At 43.7% G+C, this 23,143-nt stretch overlaps 1 protein-coding gene across 1 annotated transcript in view; it reads left to right on the top strand.

Moving 5' to 3' along the window:
• The window catches only part of FGF12 (fibroblast growth factor 12), a 111,285-nt gene that overhangs the window by 22,645 nt on the left and 65,497 nt on the right, over window positions 1-23,143 (top strand). The window contains exon 3 of the mRNA XM_026070886.1: window positions 7,846-7,949. Coding sequence (XP_025926671.1) covers window positions 7,846-7,949 — 104 coding nt within the window. The remainder of the gene's footprint in view (window positions 1-7,845; window positions 7,950-23,143) is intronic.

Here is a 23,143-nt window from a genome sequence, read left to right as displayed (position 1 = left end):
CTTTTTCCAAAACCCTGTTGAAAGGGATTTGATTCATGCCATCCATCAAAGCACAGCAAAGTGCAGTAGCAGAGGCATGCAGGTTTAAAAATCAGGCTGATGTGCAGGAGGTTTAAACCTGGTTGGTTTAAACACACACAAGTAGTCCATCTTCCTTGCAAAAGAAGTAGTTTACCAAATACTGAAGGTCCTTGCTAAGTTAGAGAAGCTGCAAGGTGTTTTCTACAGCGTTTCTTCATTTCATGGGCCCCAGTTGGACCCTTCTGAGGGGGCAGTAGTAAGCTCAGATTCTTGGTGCCGCTAACTGCATCAGTGGAGTAGGACTGAAGTCTCAGGTCTGGGTCATTCTATACTAGTTTGAAGCTCTCCATGCCACTGCTGAAAGGATATTGTATGTAGCCTGCCTGCTGGGGAAGGTGTCTTCCCAGTCATTAGTAGCGATGAACTAAAAGTGATCTGTGTGGTAGACTTGATAGAAACAAACCTTAAGTACTTTGTGGAAGAAGGGACTACTTTATTTGAGGACAAGTCCTCGCTCAAGAGAAGCTCCTAGCTAGTTCAGAGGCATCCTTCCTTAGAGAAGGAGGCAGGATTTGAGCTGCAGATGCAGACGAAGGTTTTCTGCTATAACACAGCCCACGTAGCAGTGCCTTGGCATCATCCTGTGAAGAATGTGCTTGGACGAGAGCGCAAGGTGAATGCGGATCTATGGAAGCAGTGCTTTCCTCAATGCTGCAGAGCGGGCAGGGTGCATTGATGGGGGTGCTGCATACGGTGAGGCTGTCTGTCCCAGCTGAGGCAGCTGAGCCTTGAGCCGGGCTCCATGTGCAAAGCAGTGCATAGAAAGAGGAGCTTTAGAAGACAACAATTCAAACAGTGGAAGGCTGGCCATACTGCCCTTGTGAAATTATCCACGAGGTTGGGTTCGCCAGAAACTTGGCCAGTAGCATGCTGCGAGTGTCAGGTTTGAGTTCTTTTTCATATGCTGGTGTTTAACATATGAAATATCACAAATTACAATGACACAACTTCTAATTTACATCAGAGAATGTAAGAGCAAGAAAAGGACTCCCCCCAGCCTTGCCTACAGGGGAAGAGTCTGGCTTTGTGATTTTTCTCAGGCAAACACTAACACATGTGATGAGTTCAGTGGGCTTAAACGTGTGAATAATGACCCAACGTTGGGTCATATTAGCTGTTTGTTTTTTTAAAAAAAGAAGCAATAGGATGTTCTCAATCTGCAGAGGAAAATCCCATTGGAGGCCTATTWGTCAATGACATGCAAAGAGCTGCTAAAGATGACAGGAATTCATTACCCTCATCTATCAGTGAGGACCGAACAACAAAGTAATGGGCTTAAATGGAAGCAGAGATGAATTTAGGTAAACACAAGAGGAAAATAAAATGCAAGAACAGTTCTGCAATATCTCAGTCTGGCAAGGGAGACAAGAAAAGCTGATTCTGGCTGCATCTAGGCCTGTGCAGTGGGTACCTTGAGAGTCCCCATGACTGAGGTTGGCCTTGAACCGCCCAAACAATTGTCTCATTTGTGGATCCCGTTAGAAATGTTAGAGATCAAATTGATGAGGTGCTGAGTACTTGAGCCATCTCCATCCTGTCTCCTTAAGTGGAAATAGGGGGGTCTGAAGAGCACTTCTAGAGCATAAATTTCTTTCCAGTGAGATGACAGTCCAACTTTGGCAGCTTGGTGAGATAGGAGGCATCTAGCTGAAATGTGCCAAGCTGGTCACTCAAAATTAGGGTCTACAACAGAAAGCTTGAGTCAGTATGTGGTCTGTGAGGTTTTTGAGATAAGACTGAGGCCAAAGTATTCCCCATCTCGTGACCTTAGTATGTAAAAAGAGAGGAAAATAATCTAATCTGATAAATTTGGCTCCTGAAAATGAAATGAGGAATGAGCTTTCAATGAGTTTTAATTTTGATCATGCACTCTCCTTTGTAAATCTTCAGTTTTACTCAACTGCTTGTATTATATGCAGCTTCAAAATTAAAGGTTACTTCAAAGCAAAACCGTATTTTTTTCCACTTTGGAAATGCCAATGTAAAGCATGCTGACTATTTTTTGCCTGTATAATTTCCCCCCAAACCTCTTGATTTTGACCAGAAAAAAGTAAAAACGGACTTATTTAAGTGAACAGTTTCAGATCTATTTCACTGATATTTTCTGATTTAAAAACACTTCTCCAGAAGATTACTGACAAACCAGTCAAGTATATTCAGTATTTCTGTGCAAGGGTGAAATTCATCAAAGGGTAGATAAATCATATTTCCTTATTCCTGGAGGGGATTTTGATTAATTCACATCCACTGTCAGAGGAGGACAATCATGATGGCCGCAGCAGAATCTTTTCCAGGCTGGACGGTCATATATTCTCCATGCAGAAGCTGTCTTAACACTATTAAATACATAGTGGAACATCATGTTCTATATATCCCATTTCTATGTTCTACAGCAGCACATGGATTATTCAAATTAGCAATAGGAAAGGAGGCTTAATTTTCATGGAATACATTAAGTTGGTTTACTCTGGTAAAGTAAACATTTAAAATGAGACCCAATGTGTCCCTTAGATGTCTAATGCAATTAAAAATTCTAATAAAAATCCAGTTATTTATATAAGGGGAACTGCTAATATTTAAGCAATTTTTAAATTAATTATCTATCTGGTGCCCATTATATGTATGTTCTTGAGAGGCTGATGGCATTTATTTTCCACCCCCTCTCACTTAAAGAAAAGAAAAAACCCAGAAGCCAAGTTCTAATGGCATTTGAATAGGCATCCAGCMAGTTTCCCGCGAAACAACACTTGGGACATCTGTTCCTTATACCATGCAGTTAAAGGCACGCCATCTTAGTATAAGCAACAAGACAGATCCTCTTCCTACTTGCATTGGGATACATGAAGAATTTTTTTTTTAATCAAACTGCATTTTCATGGATGCCCTTGTCTGTGCTCTTAGTAATGTCGTGTATGAAGCTGAATTTGAGGCAGTATCTTTTCTTTCTGACTCTAGTGATCTCATATGGTCTTTCAGGTCTGATTGTTGCTGTTGATGCTTGCATTATTATGGCTCTTTCCTGAGTTGAAGATGGTAAAATCCCTTCTTCATGAGAGCCATTTGACTCCTTAGTATGCCAGTGTAATCCCGCTGAACATCTGAAAATCTCCAACAAATAGGCAGTGGGTAAGGGTAGGTCAACTCTTCTGATCATATGGAAAAGGCCCAATGTATCTGAGATGTGTCAGACTTATCAAGTATGCATTGGCTATCTGTGCAGAACATGGGTATTTTTGATTGGGGCTTTCCGGACAGACACACGGAATCATAGAAAGRTTAAGGTTGGAAGAACTTCTGGAGGTCTCCAGTCCAGCCTCCTGTGCAAAGCTGGACTGTCTTCAAAGTTAGCTCAGGTTGGCTCATTCCAGTTTTGAATGTTTCCAAGGATGAGATATTCCATACTTCTGTAATCTTTCTGGTTCCAGTACTGCACAACTATCATTGAGAATAACTTTTTTTTTTAATATCTAGTCATAGTTTTTCTTGCTGCTACCTTTGTCTGGCGCTGCTTGCCCTTTCACTGTGTTCCTCTAAGAAGGAACTGGCCCTGACTCCCCTTTAGGTTGTGGAAGACTGCAGTTAGATGGCCATAGCTTTCTCTTCCTCAAGCTGAACAAACCCAGTTCTCTGTCTTGCTTTGTGTACCTTGTACCACAGCCTCTTAACTGTCTTAGTGGCCTTCTTTATTCCCCTCAATATCTTAAACCTCACCATCTCATGTTCACTGCAGCCGAGGCTGCTGTTGACTATCACGTCCTCCATCAGTTCTTCTTTACTCGTGAGTAGCCCAAACATACTGCCCCAAAACAAATCACCAGCTGGTATAAATTAATTAATAAATAAATAAATTTAGCTGCTCCAACTGACTTACTACTGCTTATAACAGCTGACCATATGGACTACATCTTCTATATGACACTCCTTACATTACTCTTCCATTGCTGTAAATGAGTTAGTCCAGACTGATAATCAAGTATGCATTCAAAGTTTAAAAGTATGTAAGGCATCTAATAAATTGTGGTAAGAGTGAAAAAGGCATTGATGGGTGAGGGTTTAGAGATGGAGCTTGTTAAAAGTATAAGCATCAAAAAAGCAGGATCAAGTGTAAATCTACCAGTGAATGAATATGGTAATGAAGGAAAAGAAGCAGAAATAGTCAGTGTCATGTTTGTTGTTGTTTTTTTTTGTTCTGTGTGTGAAATAAAATAGCATGTCCATCCGATATACAGTTATAGATGGCGTAGAAAGCTTACCATTTGGAGCAGAGGAAGAGTTTTAAAAGCATCTACTGAATGTTTTTTCTTCAAATCAACAAGCCATGCTGCCAGTCCTACCCTACTACAACTAGTTTTCTTCTCCCATCCCTATATCTTGTGTTTCAGGTTAAGGAGAACTTTTTTTTTTTTCCTGACACAAAATGAAACAGCTTGGTTTCAAGGTTGATGGGAGGGGGGCGAGTGTTTGGTTTGGGGATTTTTTTTTTTTTTACATTCTTACAGTGATGCTTTGACATGTTCCAAAACAAGCTGAAACATGTATTAAAAAAAAAAAGATGACAATAAAATGTTTCAACCTCCTAAGAGGTTTTTCTAGATTTGGGTGCAGAAACAGCTCTGAGAATTTGCAAAGTTTGGATTGACCCAAAAATACTTTAACAGAGGAAAACATTTGGTTCCTAAAATGTCTTTGACTGTCAGTTACCTGAGTCAGATGTGCTCTTCTGCATGCCTGCCTGTCCACTTGCTTCCCTGCTCAGCAGTATGTAGAAGATGCTCTGCTGTGACTGTGGGTGGTGTTGGTGCAGTCTGCAGCACAGTCCCAAAGAGCATGGGAACTGGGAGCAGTCTGGCTACCGTAACATGGAGCTCAGCAGGGCTGTTGCTGTTCCCCTCTGCCTTAGCTGTGTGTATGTGGAGGAAAGAGATTTGGAGGCACCTGTGTGCTTCCAAGTGGGACTTCTCACCTACTGATTCTGGGCATTATCCCTCTGCTGCCTAATGAATGTTTCGAATGGTCTGTCACAGGTTTTCTATGCAAGACAAATTGGCTGTAGAGAATGAATGATGATGCTCATTTGGATTCATTATTAGCAGTAATATGCTCCATTTTTCAGTGGGGGGAAAAAATTGGGTGGGGAATTGCTTATAAATAGACTTGTTATTTGCAGAGGGTTTTAGACCGTCATGATAGTGACAAAAGCATAGAAGTATAAGCTCTCCTTGGTTAGTGAGCTTTTCACCAGTAGAACTATGATATAATACGGCTCTTTAATGCTGAGTAGCTGCACTGGAGTTATTTATCTCATCTCGGGGCTATATCAAAGTAGCGCTGTCCTTGACTCTGTTGTTTACAGACCAGTACACATACTGGACTTCATTTACTATATCCAGCTGTTGAAGTCCTCCCCTCCCTCCCATGAAATCACATAAATCTAGGCACTGGCTTCAGTGACGCTTCAGCATAAGCTTTGATGTTTTACTGAATATGGTGCTTAAAGGCATGAAATGGGGCTGTGAGCGGGATTCGTTTTGCCATGCTAGAGGTGCTTCTCCTTTAGGCAGCTCACCTAGGGGAGTCATCTAGTCTTCCTCGATAACTGAGAGACAGAAGTGAGGATTCATTTGAAGCTGGGATTCATGAATCCCTTTTTGGAGACAACCCTAAAACTAGCTTAGCCAGGGCACCTAACTGTTAAATATCTTCAGTAAAGTTACTTTCTGTGTTCCCTGTGTTTTTTCAAGTACCTTAAAGGAATACCTGAAAAGGTATTCAACTGTGACCTCTAAGCAAATCCACCCAAGAGTTCAATTAGAACAAAACTGGTTTCCCATTGCTCTTCTCACACCCTTTGGACCCTGCTTTTTCTCTTTGAAATTGTGTGACTCCTGTGACTTCAGTGAAGCTCTTGTCTGCACCACTGGCTGCAAGAAAAGAATCAAGCCATATTTTATTTCTTTTTCTTTCCTTCTTTCCCTTGTTTACTTCAAATACTTTTGTCTTCTAAGACATTCCCAACAAACTCCTGTCTCTTCTGCAATTATTCAAAGACTGTACATGAGGGAGGTTCTTAGGAAACATGTCTTGGGTGCACACCTTCCTGTCGTTGAGTAAAATCCATGTGTGTTTCTTGGCAAGTCTAAGTGTAACTGGTCTCTTGGGCTGGAGTTGAGCTGGACCTGAGTGATCCCTTTTTGTCATTCCAGGATTAATACTGGCCAGGCCTGAGGAGCAGTAGCACTTTGAATGGGCCATTTTGGCAAAAGCCGTTCTAGCTTCCAGGGCTGAGGTTAAATCAGTGGTGGTCTGTGGAACATGCTGCTGCCAGGCAAGGAAAGGCTTGGGCAATGGCACAGTGGGAAGCAGGACTGTTTCTCCTGAAACTTTTGTGTGAAGACTCCTTTGTGCTGTGCTCACTCCGCTGTGATGCATCAGGCAAAACTTTGAAAATGATCTATAAAATGAATCAGCTAGATGATGGTATCCTTACAGTCAGCTGGAAAACAGAGTGCTTCACCACAGGCTCTGTCACTCAGTCTTTCCTCTGTATTCTGCCCCTTAATGGGTCTCCCCTGGGGCTAATTTGGACAACCCAAATCTGTTGAGAAATTTCAAATAGTCATTTTACAAATAAATGAACATATTTAAAAAAAAAAACACGTGAAATGCTTGATGAATGTAGAAGGGGCAGTATGACCTTGTGACTAGGGAACCAGAAAAGTTATTCTCGTTTCAGGGCAGTTTTTGTGGGAAGGCCTTGAATGAAACTTTTCCATGTTATCTGTGCCCCTGCTTCTGCCCGAACTTGTGCCCCATCTTTCTATATTCTGAGCTCCCTTGGACAGGGTCTACTTAGCTCTTTTTAAGCTGATGCACAAGGGGTCCTACAACGTCTGGGTGCTCTTGTCATACAAATCTCAGTTGAAACAAAGCTATGCTAATGCGTCAGTGTTCAGTCTGTCAACACTGATAGTCCTCTTCCCTTTGAGCTGATTATGTTAGGAATGTAGCAAAAGTCTGACTTTACGGTAATGTGTGTGCTCATGGGAAAGGTTGTTCACTGGGATATGAGGGCTGTTTCTTCCAATAAATGGGAGGAAGTGGCTGAAATGTTTTAATCAATAAGATTGCTGTAAAATTGAGTACTGAAAGCTCTTGTCCTCTTCCATGCTACCCAGTGCTTTTTCTGAATGTGGAAGAGTGCTCAAGTCCTGGAGTTTGGGAATATCTCTTCCTGAGTTTCTTTATTCCTTTGATAGCAGGAATCACAGGACCAGTCACACAGTCAAGTTAATTTGCATCATTCTGGCCATGGTAGCTGTCTGTATACTCTTTCAGCATACRGCAAATGCAAGAAAGTGTGACTAGTCTTAAGTCTGTTTCAGGGTGATCTAAAGTAAGTTGTGTTACCTTGTGTTTGCCACAAGCAAAGATGTGTACGTGCGCAGTTACTGTAGCTCAGCTGGCCCACAGTACGYTGTTAAGATGTGTTAGCTTGAGTGTGTATCTGAGCCCTTGGCATTGCAGACATACTGATGGATATATTTAGGCTCCTGAGAGGCAAATAAATTCAGTACTTTTTAAAATTTACTTTCAACGTTGACCTCATGGCTACAGACCTTTCCTGTGTCTGGAAGCAGGACTTTTGTTTCTAATTCAGTATATTTTGTAAGAGTCAGGAGTGGGGTGGGCTGGCCCAGAGCCAAGACAGCAGTGGCCCTGCAGGGCGATGACTCCATAACCATTGCTTTTCTCTTCCTTCCGCAGCCCTTTTCAATCTAATTCCTGTGGGTCTTCGTGTGGTGGCAATCCAAGGGGTGAAGGCAGGTCTATATGTTGCCATGAATGCTGAGGGATATCTCTACAGCTCGGTAAGTACTTTGCACTGCTGGGCTCCTGGAATGGTTTGGGTCTGTAGGCGGGGGGAAGAGACTGCATTGTGACTTCCAGCCAGCTTTTTCTGAAAACGTGCATGTATTTGAAAACCTTTAAAGGCAGGAATCGGTGAGAGCTGCTGCAAAGCCATGCAATATTCACTCTGTAGTGGCTCTGTGGAGTTTTGTGGCAATATTTTCTGACTTGTGAAGATATACTTCTGTTTTCCTTTGAGTAGTTACTTAATGTAGGTCACAATGTGGTTTGCTGGTTATATTCTGGTTTCACACTTGTGAAACTGTATGGACTGAACAGGATTTGCTTCTGAATTGCACCTGTGTAACTAATTGTAAGTGGTGCCCTAATGGATCATACTCTGCTTTTGACTGCCATGTAAATCCACGCTAATAACACTGACTTCGTTAAAATGGTTCTGGACTATTTTGTTGGCATAGTGCTTCAGCTGTGCAGAATTCCCTGTATTTGTGTGATCTTTTTAATGCACGTAAAAGATAAGTGAGGCATTTTTTACTGACTAATTCCCCTATAACTTTCTTAGATGGCATGAAAGGGCATGAGGTTATTCATAAGATTCTCATTTGAAGTAAGTAATTGATTTTCACAGTGAATAATTGATTCAGTGATTTATTAAATATGGCAGCCCTTTGCCAGAATTTTTTATGCTTCAAATAACTTTGCTCTAGTTCTACATAGTAAAAAGTGATGGTTAATAATACACTTCTCATTTCTGTAGTTATGATATCTTTAAAGTGTATAGTCTAGATTCTAATCTTATCTCCATTTGGGTAAATTTACAGTACAGTGATTCTGCTCTTGTGTAGGCATTTACTTTGCTTTAAAAGCATGTGTAAGGTTGGAGATAGGACCTCTAAAAGGACAACAGTCTGTGTAGCTTGGGGCATAAATGTTGATCTACCTAGCCTATGTGCCTTGCTGTAAACCTTTGGACCCAAGGATGTACTCTACCCTCTTTCCCAGACAAAGCCAACACTTAGGCTAGCTCCTGGAATAGTAAGAGGCTGCTGGCTCACAGGACTAATGCCATTGGTATCTGTCTTTGTTGTTAGCATTCCAGTAAGTGCAGTGTACTGTCACATAAGATGCAGCTTGAAGAAGGCACAATACTTCATAGCTTATAGCGGAAAAAAATATTATTACTGAAATGTGTGTACCACTTAGGATATGCATCAATGCGCCAGAGAGATCTGTGGCTCTAGCTTTTATTTACCTCTCTGATAGCTGTCAATTAATTTTGCTTTAGGTTTCCTCGTAGGCATTCTGTCCAATAAGTTCTGGGTGGCTGTACTTCAGAGTACTTTCCCTGTAAGATCATGCCCTCTCCTAGAACTAAATTCTTTCAATGCTGCTAATGTAGTTGAAGCAGCTTGAGATGGAAAAGGCCAGCTTGCTCCTATGCAATGTTTCCTAACCCATATCATCTGTCTTCTTTCCTGGTCAATTTTATACCACTCACATGGTTAGGATTTCCCCCTTTCCCTTGGGAGGTAGCAAAACTCTTTCTCCCCAGTAGCACAGGGTAAGAAATGGCAAGTCATTGTGTTAATATGCCTGGCGAGATAGATCTTGAAACTGGCTGGTTGTCAAGAAGAGACAGAGAGATCAATCTGGATCTCTGTAGATGCCAGACGCTTCCTGTTCTTTCATAGCCCAGTAAACATAAATGACTGCCCCTAAATAAATTACATCAGTTTACTAACAATGAAAATCTCTTCTGTTTGTAAAGCTAGCTGAGTCCTGAAGGTAGAAGGTGCTAACACCAAGTTTAGTGTGGTACTGCATTATCATGCATGCTTCACCCTAGACGCACAGCTGTAGGGGTCTGGACTGAAGTCTTGCCCTGTGTTTGTACAGTGTCAAGTGTAAAGAGATCTGGGCTCAGAACTGAGACTCCCTGTAGCACTAGTACTTCTAAAACAAGGGATGCAGGAAAGTAGAGTGTGAGTTCAGCAGATCTGGTGGTCTGAGTGATAGACCATCTACTCTTTGGTTCATCAGGAGAGAGCAATAAATGGATGCTACTGACCTGTCTGTACTCCAAGGAGATGAAGCTCACTGGGCCCAGTCTTCTTTTTGTATTGACTGGTGGCTCTGTCTGTTACTTAAACAGTAAATCAATGAATGCTCTGTGCTTTAAAGCAGACCCCAAGATAAGAAAAGAAAATTTGTGGATAAAGCATGTTAGGAGTAGGGATCGTGGGTCAAGCCGCTCGTAGCATCAAAGACAAGGAATTAGATCAGGGTCCTATAACAGAACTGGATGTGGCTGAGAAGTGTTCAGCCTGTCCAAGTAGTCTCTTGGATGCTGCAGCTTTCTTTGCGGGGCTGGGATCCTACTCCAAAACACCATTTGGCACAGCTATGTCAGTCTCAAAGTCTGTGCTGGAGAATTGCTTTGGCAGGACTTGACAGTCTGTTCCTCTCTGGGGAGAGCAGGGCCTTTGGCCCTGTCATCTGGATCTCATTGCTTCCCACACCAAAGGACATATCGTCCCTGTTCCTTTGCTTACCAGACCCTAAGCTAAAGCTTTGCTCTGTCTCAGGCCAGTTTCCTTTGTTGTCATGTGTGTGCCTGGTTTTTACCAAGCCTTTTCTGAGGGATTTCTGAAAAAAACAGTCAGTAGTTCCCTGTAGATATAGTTCACTCACACGGATCCATTGAAAGATGGACTTTTTCTGCTTCTTGGCTGTCTCACTTGCTGTTTGTCCCAAACCTAGCCCTGCTAGGACGACTTGTGACACCCCAAAGCTTGGGACTGCTTTAAGATAAAATGCAACTGGCTAGGGAAATCCTTAATCTCCACCCCACCTTGAGTCTAGATTGTCTGTGGCTGTAAGTGAACACATCTTCTCTGTGTTTTTTATTTTTTGGTGGTGTTTAATCTGTGTATGCCAACTGAGACCTTGGCTGACATCCTCTGCCCTGGATCAAACCAAAACTGGATACAGGCTATTATCAGCCTGGTCTCTGAGACAATTTGTGCCAGCTCCTTCTGAGCTTAAGCCAAGGAACTCTTGAATGAATGGATTTAGAATAACCAGCCCTTGGAAAAAGTCTTCCCAGTGACCACCAGCACAAAAGCAGGGCTAAGGGAGGTCCTCCAAAGCCAAACTCAGTGAGAAAGTTCTCTGCAGAAACATGCAGTCCCTTTGAGAACCCTCCTGTGTTCTTGGCCACACTGATACCTTTACTAATGAGTTTCCTCATTTCTTCTGTGCAGTTAGGGATGGGCAGGAACAGTGTGTGGATTTATTTGTTGCCTAAAGTCTGCCATAGATCTCTAGCCAGCTTTTGAGTTCTAAATGCATTACATGTCAAAACCTGCTTGTTTGGGAAGCAGATGTTTATGACCTCTGTACATTGTTTACTTACACTTGAGACCTGATTTTTTTTTTCCAGAGTTGCTGACTGCTACCTCTGAGGTCTGTTGGAGAATTAGGTGCTTAGCAAGCAAGAAAATCAGGCTCTTGGTGACTTGAGCTACCTGCCTTTGCATACAACGGGGTGCAAAATACCGTTTTCATAACAAGCTTGCAAAGTCTTTGGTGTGTTCCCATTGAGATTTCTTCTAATGTAGAGCAGCTGTAAATTCCCTGATGGTGCTTAAAGGTTTTTATCAGCACCTGCTTTGGGGAGCAGTACAACTCTCCCATAGGGATCCACTGTTAGCATTATATACCAAAGCAACAGTGTATGGAATGAATGAAAGACAGGCTGTATTATTTGTACTGTCTTAGCGCTTGGGAAGCCCAGACCAGAGGCTGGTTATTGCAGAGGCTAGAGAAAATCAGAATAAAAATGTACATCCTACTTCACTGAATTTACAACCTAATCGTAAAGTGAGAGGACACGGAACATGCTCTTCTGTCTGTCTATCTGGAGTTAATAGTTCCACTACCAAATTGATTCCTAGTGTTGGTATGACCTTTCTGTGGGAGGCTGAAGTAGTCACTTCTCCACTCTATCTTTGGCTCCCAGCTTTAGCTCCGTTACCCCTGTTGCAGCTCACAGGAGTGTGGGGAAAGGAGTGTCTGCAAAATGTTTTGGCTGTGAGGTAAACGTGGTTCTTCTGGAGCAGATGCTCATCATGGGCCTATAGAGCCACTACAGGCCCACCCAGTCATTCCAAGTATGCTGAAATTGCAGCTCTCAGTATGATATGTATAATTCAGTGGCATTACAGCTGAGATGGGTTTTGCCCCAAGTGCATAACACTTCTCTTCTAAAATGTACTGCTCTCCCATATTCCTTGTTGTTTAACTCTAAGTTCTAATTATTTTTGAAATAGCAAATCATGATACATAATTTATTGGAAAGACTGAGAAAGCCCTAGCAGAGATATGGAATATAGAGGAAAAAAAATGGGTCGCTTACAAGGGCTCAGTATGATTTTACAGTATAAACCTGTGAGTTTGAAATGCTGAAATTAGAGCTTGAATCACTTCAAAGATTCCTGCTAATAAGGGAATGATTATGCACAATTAAAAAAGAAAAAACCTAAACAGCATTGACAAAACCCAAGTCACATTAAGAGCTCAGTGTGTCTTTTCATTTTCTTTCTCTGCTTTTTTATTCTGCTCTATCACTTTGCATAATAAACATGTCTTGCATAATAATAAACAAGCATCTGGAGAACTATGTATATTAACTGAATTTTTTAAATCTCCTTGCAATGCTCTGTTTCACTACAACTCCTCTAGGGTTGCTGCACTCTTATTTATATCGTTTCAAGGTCATTGGCTGGAATCAATCATGTTACATTTTCTGCCCTAATAGGTTTGGATTGTTTAAACCTGTGCCAGCCAATGCCATTTCTTTAATTTCTATTTGACCTCTAGTGATCCTAGTTGATTCATTCAGAAGTACAGCTATGTGAGGCAGGTATTCTGCTCATGCCCCTTTTGCAAGCTTTGCAAGCAAGCGCACGTACTGGGGGGATTCACCTGCCTCAGTTAGGAAGCAGATCAGTGGAGAGAGCAAAATGTCTCCAAAGGCAATGCACAGCAGGAGCCAATTTAATATGCTTTGAATTTCCCTCCAGAGCATGTGCTCTTCTTCAGTGGCTGTCTAGGGAAGCAAGTTGAACAGAGGCATTAATTGGGAGGTATAAAGCTCCTCCTGTCCTCTGGCTTAATCATAAATATGATTATGGAGGGAACAAAATGGATGCTCAGTGTCAGCAGTTCTGCTGAGGAGGGCCAGCCACTGGGAGCAGATTCCTGCCTTGCTTTGAATGTTCCTAAAATACAGCTCCTAATGAGCATTCTGGCACACCACCCTCATAGTGTGCAAACTTATAAACACAGCTATCAATAGCAAAGTGGTCACTTTTCCCTCAATGAGGTGCTACCACTGTTTTTCCTCTTCTTGACTGTCCCGTCACTCAGAAGATCTTGAATGGTCCAGGTTTCTTTTCATCCCAGCAGTGCGAGCTCCTCACCAACCGATTTGTGTACAGTGCAAGTCATGCAGTGACAGTGCTGGCCCACACCAGCTCGATGGTTATACAGGGTGTTGTAAAAGCAAATGTGGCAGTAGGACTGGCATGCCCTAAAAATGGGTATGACCTCACTTGGCAGGACCAGCTGGACTGCTCTTCAGACAAGGAGAGCTGGCAGGAGAACCAGGACGTTGTTATACTGTGGCTTTTTGGGCAGGTTTCCTATTTGGCATCTTAGTTGAGGGACTGTATTCCCCGAACTTTCCTAGCACAGCACCACGGCAGGGCTCCCAGGAGGGGAGAGTGCCACGCAGCACATTGCATCTGATGCCTCGAGTTGGGTCAGGCTTAGTTTTCATCTGCAGTGTTTGGCTGTTCAAGCAGGAGTCTGTGGAGAGGACAAAATTGGTAACAGCAGGACATAATCCTATTTTCCTAGCTAGCTGTTCCTTGTCTCATAAAATAATAACACAAATTATGAGAAATAAGTATGCCTCATAAGAGGTGCTCTCTTTTAGTCTTAGCTGAGCAGGACATTTAGGAATGTGTTACATTCCACCTAACAGCATCTAGGGAAGCGAGAATGGGACATATCCTTTAGCAAACAGTGGTCTGTCAGTATTGGGATGCATTAAAATCGTTTGCTGAAATTTCATTTTGGAAGAAAATCAGGGAAAAATGCTCTGGTGGTACTGACTCATCTCATTTTGACACTTCCCCAAAGGAACATTACAGATACCCATTTTGAAACAACTTTAAAATGTTTTATATTGCTTTACAGTTCCTAATAAARTCAGAACAAAATGTTTAGATTTCAGTTGAGCGTTTTGATCCCACATGATTTCCTTGAAGTGTGAAAGGGGGAGGAGGGCAAAACATGGGAGGGGAAGGTTGGGGTTTGCTCTAAATTGTGAGGAAGGCAAGAGTAGAGATCTCAAAGATGAATCACAGTCAGAGCTGCCATCTTCTGCACAGTGTCTGTTGTGCTTATTTCCTTGAGGCCAAAAGTATGGGTCTACCCTTAGATAAGCAGGTAAGCAGTGTCTTTGGGACAGCTACTAAGCAGCTGTAGCATTGTATAAAGCTTGTCCATTTTCCTCTGGTGCATGGTGTGCAATCAGTTAACCCTTGTAGAAGAAATGATGAGGCTGAATCAGAACTGTTGATACAGTACAGTTTTTGAGTTGGATTTTGAAAGGAAGCTCAGGAAAACATCTAGACTGAAAATGGAATGGCGTGCAGGAAAGCCCCTAGTTAGCAGAAATGACATGAATGGAGCACTCATCCCAGTAAACTCAAATAGCCTTTCAGGGTAAGATGCTCTGTGTGACACACTGCAGCAGATGTAGACCACCGGTTGATTGCAGTGGTTGCAGGAAAGTCTGTATTATCATTGCATGTTGCAAGCACAACATAATCAAGTCTCAGAAGGAAGAACCTAGGTAGCTGTGATTTTTTTGAATACTATTTGAGAAGGGATTTTTCTTTCTGGATGGGAAGGGTAACATCTTCCTTCTAGACAAGCAGCATTATTAAAAATCATAGGCCAGGCTGTGGCTAGCTTTCCATCCTGCCATGGAGATGATGTGGCAGAATGTCTCCTAGGCAGCTCGGTCCCCAGGATTATGCTGTATTTGCTTCCTTCGTTGTATTTGTCAATGTCCAGTCATAAAAGAGTTGCTTTCATGTGCCAATGACCTAGACGCTTGTCTACAAGGAGTTAAGCTGAGAACTGCCAAACTTCTTTCACACAGACCAACCCACTGCCTGTCAAAGTGGCACAAGGCCTCCAGAACCAAAAGTCGATTGTCACTTTTGCATTACGATGCATCAAAATGTAGTGTGTTGGAGCGAATGCAAGAAGACAGGTCATGGGAAAAACTGCCTCACTTTCCATCTCCCTCTCCTGCAGAGCCTGCCCCTTGGGTAGCCCTGGTGGCTACATGTGCTCAGCTCCTTCCACACCTGAGACTGAGCTGCTTAGGTAACTGGTCTCATCCACAGCGGCTTCAGTGGCAAGAGCCACTTGGCTAAGGAGAACTCTGATTTTTATTGGAGTGGATGCATTTCTCTGGCCCCCTCGCCATAGTCAATCTGGAGACGCAGTCGCAGAAGTCCCATTTGTTGCCTTCCCTCTGCATCCTGCTGTCTAGGAGATGTAGGAACATTCCAGTAGTTGAGCTCTTCTCCCTGGGCTAATAGTTTGCTTTTCCTGAAACTTTCCAGCCTGCTTTGTTCATTTCTTAATACTGTTTATCCAGTGTCTGTTTTGGCCATGAATAGTGACATTGTCTGTTTTCCACAATTCCAGCACATCAAGGGTGACAGTGGGATTATAATGTTTTAATTTGTGGTGGAGAGAGGATAAATATTGTCCTTTCTGAATCCACAACTCTGATGTGAAAAGAGAAAAGTTTGAGCGAGGACATGTTTGGCTGAGGTCAGGTGTGTGTTAATGAAGTGATTTGGATCTCCTTTCTGATAACACCAAAGTCAAATATAGACTGGATAAAACTAGTGAATGGCATACCTTTGCCAAACAGTGACTAATGGCTCTGGAGGCGAAAGCAGGAGATACGACAGTCATAGACAGACTGAAGAAAAACAAGAAGAAACCTTGCTGACCGTGTGCACATTATTATAACTAGAAGCCAAATGACAGAAAACTTCTTTTAATGGGGAAAATTATTGAGCTGTGGTGTACTTTTCCAAAGGAAAGGGATAGAAGTTCAAAATACTTGGGCTATTTCAAGCCAGACTGGCTGAATCAGTGGGGAATATGCTGTAGTGGAAAGGCCTGGATGGGAGCCTGAACCATACCTAATTTTGCTGTTCTGGCTAAGCACTTGAAAAGCAAAAAATGATTTTCTTCAGATCTCAGTCATGGGGTCTGAGTTCAGGTCCTGTAGCTGTTTGGTACTGTGAGTCCCAAGACATAGGGCTGACTTCTGGTACCTCTAGTTACATGGCATGGTGCTGTAACATGCCACGAGCCCCCTGAAATCAGTAGAGTAAATGGACTCAGCAGGAGTTATCAACCTGGCTGTGTGTTTCAATGGAATTGAAACATGCTTATACAAATTCCAGTTCAGCAAAGCAGTTAAATTGCACCTTGGTGCTTTGCTAAATCTGCATTCCCAGGTCTCCTCTGCAGTAGGGGCATTGTCTGTTGGGATTATCAGCCACTTTGTAATTCGGTTGCATCTTCTGGCATCTTTTCTGAAATCCACTCTTTACTGCAAGGAGAGCTCCAAATCTCTCCAGCTTCTCTTGAAGTGAACTCATCTGTGAAGGCACRAGCAGGACTGAAGGGACTACTGGCAGTCAGTCACTGCTGTGATGTGTTGCATGCCGACAGCGTGCTCTGCTCTGCAGAGTGTGGGACGGCCAGCGTGTTCGTTCCAAGGAGCTTGCGATCTGTGCGGTCTCCACCCTCGCGAGTGGGGAGGAGCAGAGGGGCACCTTGCCRGCAGCAGCGCCCAAAGGCATCCCGGCAGCAGAGTGTGCAGGCAGGCTGAATGCATCCTTGGACCCACTCTAGCCCCACCTGAACCACACCTGGTCCTTGCATCTGGACTTGTGGAATAAGGTGCACCAAAGACACCTTGCAAGGCCTGTCTTCTACAGGTGCTCTCAAAGGCTGAGCACAGTTCTGACCTTCTGACAGTAGGTTAAAAGAGCAGGAGAAAAGCAGTGTGTATCAAAGGTAGAAACCATCATTTTTCACCCATTGGGTCCACTGACACAGGGTCTGACTTCTTTTTATAGGTATTTCTAACCCTTGTGGAAGGCTGAAAATGTCACAGAATCACAGAATCGCTGAGGTTGGAAGGGACCTCTGGAGATCATCTAGTCCAACCCCCCTGCTCAGCAGGGTCACCTAGAGCACATTGCACAGGATTGCATCCAGGCGCGTTTTGAATATCTCCAGAGAAGGAGACTCCACAACCTCTCTGGGCAACCTGTTCCAGTGCTCTGTCACCCTCACAGTGAAAAAGTTTTTCCTCATGTTCAGATGGAAGTGTCTGTGTTTCAGTTTGTGCCCATTGCCTCGCGTCCTGTCGCTGGGCACCACTGAAAAGAGTCTGGTCCCATCCTCTCGACACCCTCCCTTCAGATACTTGTACACGTTGATAAGATCCCCTCTCAGCCTTCTCTTCTCCAAGCTAAACAGGCCCAGCTCTCTCAGCCTTTCCTCATAAGAGAGATGCTCCAGTCCCCTAATCATCTTTGTAGCCCTTYGCTGGACTTGCTCCAGTAGTGCCACATCCCTCTTGTACTGGGGAGCCCAGAACTGGACGCAGTACTCCAGATGTGGCCTCACCAGGGCTGAGTAGAGGGGGAGAATCACCTCCCTCGACCTGCTGGCAACACTCTTCCTGATGCACCCCAGGATACCATTGGCCTTCTTGGCCACAAGGGCACATTGCTGCCTCATGCTTAACTTGKTGTCCACCAGCACTCCCAGGTCCTTCTCCGCMGAGCTGCTTTCCAGCAGGTCAACCCCCAACCTGTACTGSTGCATGGGGTTATTCCTCCCCAGGTGCAGGACCCTGCACTTCCCTTTATTGAACTTCATGAGGTTCCTCTCCGCCCACCTCTCCAGCCTGTCCAGGTCCCTCTGAATGGCAGCACAGCCCTCTGGTGTATCGGCCACTCCTCCCAGTTTTGTATCGTCAGCAAACTTGCTGAGGGTKCACTCTGTGCCTTCATCCAGGTCATTGATGAAGAAGTTGAACAAGACTGGACCCAGTMCTGACCCCTGGGGGACACYGCTAGCTACAGGCCTCCAACTAGACTCTGTGCCACTGATCACAACTCTCTGAGCTCTGCCATTCAGCCAGTTCTCAATCCACCTCACTGTCCACTCATCTAACCCACATGTCAGCATCGAGTAGAAATTGTTGAGTTTTTTAGATTTACTGGATGTATATTATTGGGATATTTAATTATATAATCCAACTTGTAAATTTTGAATGAAGGAATAAACTAGCTAGAATCTGGCCAAACTTAAAATAGCTTTTTAAAAATATTCTGCTCTAAGACATTTTCTGTTGGTATTTCTCCTCTGAAATGGTACAGGAGGCTCTAGGGTGAGGCATGCAGAATTCTGAGATACGGGATTGTGCAAGAGCAAAAGTTAGAGATTTTGAAATTCCAGCAGTAAGAAGCAAGTCATAACCTTTCTTGAGCCATAAATAGGGGGGGGAAATCCTAGTTTTCCTGGATGCTAAGGCCAGAAATGATGGTTCTGAGCAGAGTTGGAATCATGGTTTAGTCCTTACTTTGCAAGCTTATATGCAACTTCCTCTGCTGCTAATAGTCTTCTGTACACTTTTCACAGGGCTAGAAAACCAAGTAATCGTGGTTGGAGTGATACCCCATAGTCCCTTTATGGTGTATCAGTCCCCTTCTGCCTGCAGTTAGATTGCATGTTTGATCTTTTACTCTTGTGACTAATTTCACTTACTTGCAGTTTTACTGTTCTTTAGTTAAATCTTCCAAGTGGTTCTGCTGCTCGCCTTGTTGCTTTCTTTTTCCTTAACCAATTTTTATTAATCTGATATTGGTGAGTTTTGGAGTACATATGAAAAGGAAAGATTCATCTCGATGGACAGATGCTATGTAGACCTGGGGACTTACCCCACTCCAGGAAGGATTCTGGGAGTGAGATAGCTTTCGCTTGATTAAGAAGGGAACCTTTTTTCCCACTGGTGCACTACAGGTTATTCTACGTATCGCATCCTTTGTTACATATGCAGTGGCTACTCTGTGTGGAAAAGCCTGACAGGCCCTAAAGCTTCTGAATGAAATGTTGTCCCTTTCTGAAACTGGTAAATTCAACTCCCCCCTCCACAATTCACAAGCTAATTTGGTACTTTAACATCTCAGCTATCAAGAGGGCAGCAAAGAGACCATCAGGGCATCCTGCCACCTCTGGCATGCCAATGACATCTGAGGAGCAGAGAAACTGTACAAGGGAAGCACTGGTAGGCTTTCATGCAGCTCTTTTCTGTAAGTTAGCATCTGAATCTCAGAAAGTTGAAAGTTTTTTGATGTTCATAGCAATGTGCTCTCCCATCCCCCAAATACATACCTAGGCACCAGCTCCATGCTAAAAGCTTTCTGAAATGTGAATACTCTCTTGACATAAATAAGACATGGCATGAAGATGGTAAGTCTTCCTGTTTCCTCACCACTTTCCTCCTGAGAAGACCGAAGGGTTGTCTTCTCTTTTAAGAAGCTTCCTTGGTTGGCTACTCTGAAGCCTGCGCATCAAATGCATTATTGATAACAGCGCGTGGGAGTTGCATGCACACATGCACACGTTACAGATTCCCAGATGCTGTCTGGAGCACTGCAGAGGAATTACTGCAGCTGGGCAAAGATTGCCTGCTTCTTTCTAAAGTCTCTGAGGTAGAAATCGGCATGAGTCTCCTGCGTAGCTTTTTTTCTTCCACCATCAAATCATCGTAATGATGAAATGGAAGAGAGGAAAATAGAACCTTAGGGATTTTGAACAAGGCTGTTAGGTTCAGAAGTGCTGAGAAAGATAATGTCCAATTTTCTAGGCACGTGCAAGGTAAGGTGAGGAACCAGATTCAAGGTAATTCGAATGTTCCTCCAAGTGCAGTGGCCATGCTGGGCTATTGCTTCCCCCAGCAGGAATCTCTCTAAAGCAAGCAGGAGTCGAGAAGGGCAGTTCCTTGCATCCCTGCTGCAGTGTCCAAAGTCTGTGCACTTGTGCCAGGCATCACGTGTCTTTAAAGTGACTTTTCCAGTTGCTTTCAGGTTGAGGAATCAGCATGTTGTCACCATATTGCTCTAAGTGGGTTCATGTGCACTGTAAAGAGGTCCCCCCTTTCTCCTGGCACTGGCTAACTAGTGGTCATGGAGCTGGGGCAGCTAAAGGGTTTTCAGTTTTAACTGTACTCGGTGCCAAGGAGAACTGCCACAGAGTGCAACTGGGGGAGATACCATCACTTTCCCCACAGCCCCCTTTGCACCTCTGTTCTGCTTGGTGCCTATTCTCATGCCAGATAAATGGCTGCAGGGAGGCAGCAGCTTTTCAGTAGGGMAGGGTAGACTCTGACTAGAGCTTTATTTCCCATTGGGTGGGAATCCAGCCAGCTCAGGAGAAAGGTAGTGAGCAACCAGCCCACTCCAGGTGGGATCCATAATGCYGTGGTGTATTGACTTCCTAGTTCTTAGGGGAAAAAGGCTCATGGCTGTTGTACCTGCTTGTCCCAAACAACTCCCATCTTCTCTCACCTCTTATTGCTGCTGTGGGCATTCTGACAAAACTGTTCCTTTTGCTTGCAACCTCTCCTGGCATGCCCTGCGCTTTGGGAGTTATAGCTAAAYGGAGTTGCCTGTGCTTCCTTGAGTGATGCTCTGTGCATGTTTCTGGGCATCCTGTAGACATCTGATGCCATAGGAAGGCACCTAAATTGCCACTTCCATCCAGTGCTTCTCAGCTTGTGGACCTGTCTGGGAATGAATGTTCCCTCTTTCTGGTTTAGCAAAGAAAAGATTCAGAGACCTTGTAAAGGGACTTCCCTCCCTCCCCCTTTTCCCAGCCCTTGAGCTCAATGCAGAGCTCTGCCCAAGCAAGCATTCTGTGGCATACAGGGTCTCGATAGCTGGAGAAAGCAGAGGGTCACTTCAGGAATCACATCTATGAACTTTTGTTTAGGGGAAAAAAGAATATAAAGCACCTCTAAGAGCAGGCTGCAGCTTGGCCACCCCACCAAGATGCTCACAGTCCTGCTGCACTTAGGGGATTGTTTCCAGTTTAAACCCTGTCACCTAGATTATGATTCACTATTTAGTGCCTGTGGCAGAATTTCCCTGTGGATGCTGGGGGCAGTATCCTATGGTGAGCGGGGAGGGGGGATGGAGCAAAGGAAAGGACTCTGGAAGACCTTGGAGTGGCGTCAGAAGCAGGGTAGTTTGGTGATAGCTGCCAGGGTTTAAAGGAGGAAGGGGAAAGAGAGCTCATACTGAATGCCAGCTTTTGATGGAAGAGATGCTGTGTCACTTTGAGTCTCAGATGAGAGCACTACACAAATACCGTCAGCATAATAAAGGATCCAGCCTGTGCTTCTCACGTGTCAGATAGATAGAGAGCAGTTTAAATGCAATTCTTTTGCCTAAAGCTACATCCCATTATTTGGCTTCAGGGATGTGCTGTTCCAAGGGTGTCTGGGTCATCTGGATCAGTGGCAGTGGGAAGAATTAAGGCAGCAGGGGTTGCAGTGGCTGGTGGTGTGGGCCCTAAAGAGAATCTGTTATCGCTTAACTGTGAGTTGTTCCTGGGCTCTCCCACGCTCTCGGTTAATTCTTCTGTCACCCTGGAGAGCTTCATCACGTAGTTAAGGAAACTGAGCATAAAGGAGCAATGTGACATGCCCAAGGTCACGTGTGAAGACTGGATTAGGCCTTCTGTTCTTTCTGATCCTAATTCTGTGCCTTAATCACAAGCTTTCTTTTATATCACTGTGATTATTCAGGTAAATGGTGCCTCAGCAGCAACACAATTTGTTTGCATAGTATCTTGTGTCTGAGCAAATCAGTCCACTTTGAAAGCTGTATGCTGTGTAGGCACGGCTTGCTTTTCCCTCTCTGTCTTCCYATTTCACTTCTTTTCTGGCTTCTCAGCATTTATGTCCCTAGTAATCTTCATTGAAGATAATGGGAGCAGGCAAAAGAACCACAGGAGAGTCATACTCTGCCAGCCATCTTCCCTTGCACATCTTAATACCATATGTCAAGTACAGTTGCTCAGAGCTCCACAGATATCTCTTTTTCAGCCACCCAARGAGCAGGGGCGGCTCACAAGATGGCAGGTAGAGAATTGGAAATGGCTTCTGAGAAACTCAAGATTGCAGCAGTGTTCTGGAAAGAAGCACTTTTAAGTGCTGAATGTCCCGAGGAGCTGAAGTGCCGGCTCTTTCAAGAAAAGGATTTGCTAGTAGCAAAATTGAGCATGGTTTTTCAGACATTTTAAAAACYGACTCTCAAGGGAGTTCAGCACCCAGTACATTCCCTTGCTCTTGCTGGAAAGAACATAGGAGTGGCCCTCATTCAGCTCAGTGTCCTTCTCCAGTAGGAGCCACTAGTAGCGACAGCCAGGAGAAACCAGTAGCAGAGACAGTAGCTTAACGAGTTGTCTGAGAACAAATCTGTTGATGTTCATATAGTCAGAAGTCTGAGATGAGTGCATTTGCCCTAGTGTACTTGAGACTGTGATCTGGTCTGTCCTTTGGGTCAATCTCAAAGAAATAGTGCTTGTTTTGGAAACTGGAAATCATCTTACCACAGTGCATGTCTTTCTGGGAGTTCATAACAAGCACTCCTTAGTCACAAAAGCAGGCAAAGCACCCAGATTTCCATAGCCTCACTGACACTGGCTAATTTCTAATGGTTTTCAAATTCTCCCGCAGCTTCCTGAAACTGTTGGCCACTGGATTCCAAGTGTGAGTCTTGCAGACATTTTATTCTGCAACAATCTGTATTTTTGTAAGGAGCTCTGAGAGTTGACTTCTTAAAGTATTTTAATTAAATTTTTTTGTATTTCCAGGAGTTTCTTACAAAGGAGTTCTTTGTGAAATTTTATTATTCAAATTTGGAAGCATGGAAGGAAATCAATTTCCTCCTTCAAAACTACCTTTTTTCACCTACTCTATTCACTTATCACGCTCTGCCTT

The sequence above is a fragment of the Apteryx rowi genome, unplaced genomic scaffold (genome assembly GCF_003343035.1).
Source record: "Apteryx rowi isolate R43461 unplaced genomic scaffold, aptRow1 scaffold_32, whole genome shotgun sequence".
NCBI classification, from domain to species: Eukaryota; Metazoa; Chordata; class Aves; order Apterygiformes; family Apterygidae; genus Apteryx; species Apteryx rowi.
This window is presented reverse-complemented; position numbering and strand designations above follow the sequence as displayed.